This window comes from Adiantum capillus-veneris, chromosome 27 (genome assembly GCF_014529385.1).
Source record: "Adiantum capillus-veneris isolate H3 chromosome 27, ASM1452938v2, whole genome shotgun sequence".
Lineage (NCBI taxonomy): Eukaryota > Viridiplantae > Streptophyta > Polypodiopsida > Polypodiales > Pteridaceae > Adiantum > Adiantum capillus-veneris.
This window is the reverse complement of record NC_140957.1, coordinates 109,058,767-109,062,626: the sequence shown is the minus strand read 5'-3', so window position 1 is coordinate 109,062,626 and position 3,860 is coordinate 109,058,767. Positions and strand designations below refer to the sequence as shown.

General features: G+C 41.5%; 1 protein-coding gene across 2 annotated transcripts; it reads left to right on the top strand.

Moving 5' to 3' along the window:
- The first annotated feature begins 424 nt into the window (after positions 1-424).
- LOC147422547 (putative mannitol dehydrogenase) lies at positions 425-3,607 on the top strand. Of its 2 annotated transcripts, XM_086502548.1 has the most exons (5): positions 425-602; positions 1,005-1,118; positions 1,965-2,223; positions 2,315-2,444; positions 3,126-3,607. In XM_086502548.1, the coding sequence occupies exons 1-5, from the start codon at positions 523-525 to the stop codon at positions 3,314-3,316; spliced, it is 774 nt and encodes a 257-aa protein (XP_086358674.1). In that variant the 5' UTR covers positions 425-522; the 3' UTR covers positions 3,317-3,607. The 2 variants fall into 2 exon arrangements, with proteins under 2 accessions (XP_086358674.1, XP_086358675.1); XM_086502549.1 differs by lacking the exon at positions 1,005-1,118 and having other exon boundaries at positions 430-602.
- Positions 3,608-3,860: the final 253 nt, after the last annotated feature.

Here is a 3,860-nt window from a genome sequence, read left to right as displayed (position 1 = left end):
TTGAACACTAGGGGACCAGGATAAGGTTAGACATGGGGTTCGACAACTTTGTTAATGTTGGAGTAGCAATTTTAGAGACAAGAAGAATGAAGCGATTCAATTAGGCCCCATTCACACTGCATACATGCGTAGGGAACCGCAAACCTCTTCTAGCTACCTTCGGTTTACAATGGGCAATTAGGAACTACAACAATAGTGCAGACAACCAATGAGATCTTTGGCGGGTCCACATATGGATGAACCTCAGTGTCACTCCAGAGTCTAGACTATCTAGTATCGCCCCTTGGCTAAAGCTTTTGCCTCGCAGTGTGAACGCTGCCTGGCAAGCGTTCTACCACTGAACGTGGAAAGTTTACGCCCTTATTTATGACACATTACTAGGCCGATCGCTCAAGGTGAGATTTTCACAGTGGGCAATGATTTTTATTTAAAGGATGTAGGCGTACGCCAGCTCCTGTAGTTTTATAACAAAGGAGCAACAGCTGCAGCAGCAAGAATCACCAGCAAGCAAATAAGCTCGCCATGGCCGGTGTGAAGCAAGTCCACGGCTTTGCCGATCACGACAGCTTCAGTGTTCTCAAGCCCTTCTCTTTCACGGGCAGGTCTTTGCCTTCTCTACTCCGCTCCTCAATCTTCTCTTCTCTTCTATTTCGGTTTTTGTCGTGTCTGCTTCTGGAGTCCGTTCCATGTCTAATGTTCCTTTGTTCTTCTTTAAGAATCTTGCTTCACCATTGTTGTTTTCTTTAACATCGTGCACGTAGAAGTTTAGCATGGGAAATCTTCGGGTATTACTGCGCCTGTGCCATTGCTGCCGTGTAGTGGTTTACACTTGATTCTTGCAACGTTCATATCTTACTTCTCCATTGATGCTTTCTTTAACATTAGACGTTCATATCTTCTGGCCTACATGTTCATCTCTTCCTTGTTTCTTTCTTCGTGCTACGTCCTATGTGAGATAAGCTCTGCATTAATTGATAATTAGATATTGTTGGCTTGATTTTCAGGCCAACCGGGCCTAATGATGTGGTCTTCAAGGTCATGCATTGTGCCATCTGCCATTTAGACCTGCATCAGATTCGCAATGAGTGGCAAAGCTCTAGTTACCCAATGGTTCTAGGGTAGGTTCATCTTTTTCTCTTTTCATACTTTGTTCCATTTGAGTTCTTCTTTCTGGTTATCTTGAAACTTACTAGCCAGGAATGAGATCGAAGAGAAAAATATTTCCGCCTATCTATGTAGAAGCTCTCCTAAGTTTCTATGGTCCGTTTGCTTGAGTGACGATCTGCATGTATATTGCATTTTATTTCTTGAAAAACATTTCAATGGGTAGCTTGTGCAGTGCAATCAATGTTTCTTTTTGTTTAGGCTAGCAAAAGGCTTTCGTGCATCCGAGTCATATTGGTTAGCAGGCTAGGTGACCTATGTTGTTTAGTCCTAAATGGACACATTGCCTTGGTTTTCTGGCTGGGGAAAGCTTACATTCTATGCAAACAGACATGGTTTTCTGTGTCCTTTATCTTCTTAGTGATGCGCCTTGATCTCATCAACTCCACTAAGTACTCAATATCTAATTAACATTGAAACCTACTGGGTAGGTTTTGAACTGCTCCTTCTATAACCTCTTTTTAAGAGAAAGAAAGAGACTTTGAACTAATACAAATGGCATGGGCAGTGGTATTACTATTAGTAATCTGTGAGCAATATGTATTCCAGCTGAGCAAAACACTTCCTATCCGAGACAGAATGGATTAAGAGTTTTCTTTATGAAATGACTTGCAAGGGTTCAAAATGACAATGCTTTCCTTAATCACTGTCTATATTTCAGATCTGTTCTTCCATGTACCAAGTAAGTTGCATAAAAAGGCTCCTAAATTTCTTGTGGCTTGCACTGTTATTGTTTTAAACTGGTTGACTTTAAACTTCCATTGCAAAGGAGCATGACATGTTTTTTTTGGTCTGAGTAGGCATGAGATAGTTGGCATTGTGACTGAGGTGGGTTCAGAAGTTGCCAAGTTCAAGGTCGGCGATCATGTGGGCGTGGGGTGCATGGTGATGTCTTGTGGCCAGTGCGATTCCTGCGAGAAGAAACTGGAGCAGTTTTGTCCAAAAGCTTTTGGCCTCAAAGTAACAGTATTCAGCACTTCTCCAAACAAAAGAGAGAGAGCATTGCAGAATTTGGGTGCGGATAACTTCCTAGTCAGTACTGATGTGGATGCGCTGAAGGTTTTCTGTGACTAAATTGCATTCTTTCCTCTTATTAGTCTGTTCAATGCTCGGCTCGATGGTGTACTAACGTGCTTGATTGTATTAACAGAAAGCCTCTCGAAGCATAGATTACATAGTGGACACTGTTTCTGCTCCTCATAATCTGGAACAATATCTGGAGCTCCTTGTTGGATTTCCTCCTAAACCATATGAAATCCTCCCCAGCACATTAATCTTTGGTGGGTTCTGTTGACATCATATTTCGTTTGATAACCATTTGAATAAAGTAATGAATTGCTATTGTGAGGCATGCTGAAATGGTACCAATGCAGTTGCTTTGTCATTTGAACGAATCTACATTGATATGCTATTGAGATGCGTGCTGAAATGAAAGAGATAGCAAGTGTACCATTTCAATGAATTAGTGAAACCTAGTGAGATGCATGCTGAAATGTGTGTGTGTGTGTGTGTGTGTGAGAGAGAGAGAGAGAGAGAGAGAGAGAGAATTTTTATTATCGTCCTCGGAGGTCAAATATGACCTATGGGACCAAGGTTTCATGTGATGTAGTATGTGTATGGTTGATGAGTGACTCTTGATGCTCCAAAATTGTGGTGATAAGAGTATGGATGGATGGAGAGAGAGAGAGAGAGAGAGCATTTGTACCGTTGCCAATGAGTCGCTAGAAAGAAATAATGAACTGCTATAAGATGCATGCTGATATGAGGTAGCATTTTGTACCATTGTAATTGCTTATCATTTGCATGGTGATGTATGCCCAAATGAGAGGGATAGTATTTGTACTAAAATCCATTGCAGCTGCTTTATCAAGTTCAATCAAGGGAATGATTTAATGAATAATCCATTGTAGTTGCTTATCAAGTGGAATGAGTGAATGAATCCCTTGACTTGTTATTGGCAGGACGACTCATGGTGGGTGGAAGCCTCATTGGTGGTATACAGGAGATACAAGAGATGCTGAACTTTTGCGCCAACAAAAACATCACCTGTACCATAGAGAAGATATCTGTGGATTACTTAAATACAGCCATGGATAGGCTCAGCAAAGCAGATGTGAAGTATAAATTTGTGATTGACCTAGATACCATTTAGAAAGCTTGAAGAGTAATTTGTTATGGGCTAGACTATGCACAGATTCTCACAATAATTCCCACACTAGGACTTACCTCAACGTCATGCGGTTCTGTGAGGGAGGCTCGGCATACCTAGCTAGGTGCGATTGGGGGCAGGGGACCGCCGGTTGCTTTAGCTACTAAGTCACTCTTTGAAGGGCGGATCACCCTCCAGAAAATCAACTGCCAATACATATATTGTTTGGAAGTATAATGTAGTTGTACAGTTGGGTATCTAAAAATATACTTGCACCATGGATGCTTTTAGCTACTCTCTCTCTCTCTCTCTCTCCCTCTCTCTCTCTATGGCTGGATTGTGGCTCCGACCCTTAGAATGTCCTGTAGTCAATGTTTTCATGGAGAAATTATTTTACTTGGGTCTGTAGGCTAACCCTTTCTTACACTTACAATTGTTTTTATCCAATAGAGGTGTCCTTGTGTGGGAAATTTTGCTTGGATCTCTTAGGATTTTTCCCTTAATGAAAGGACATAATGACAACATATTTCTGCACATGTGCAGGCAA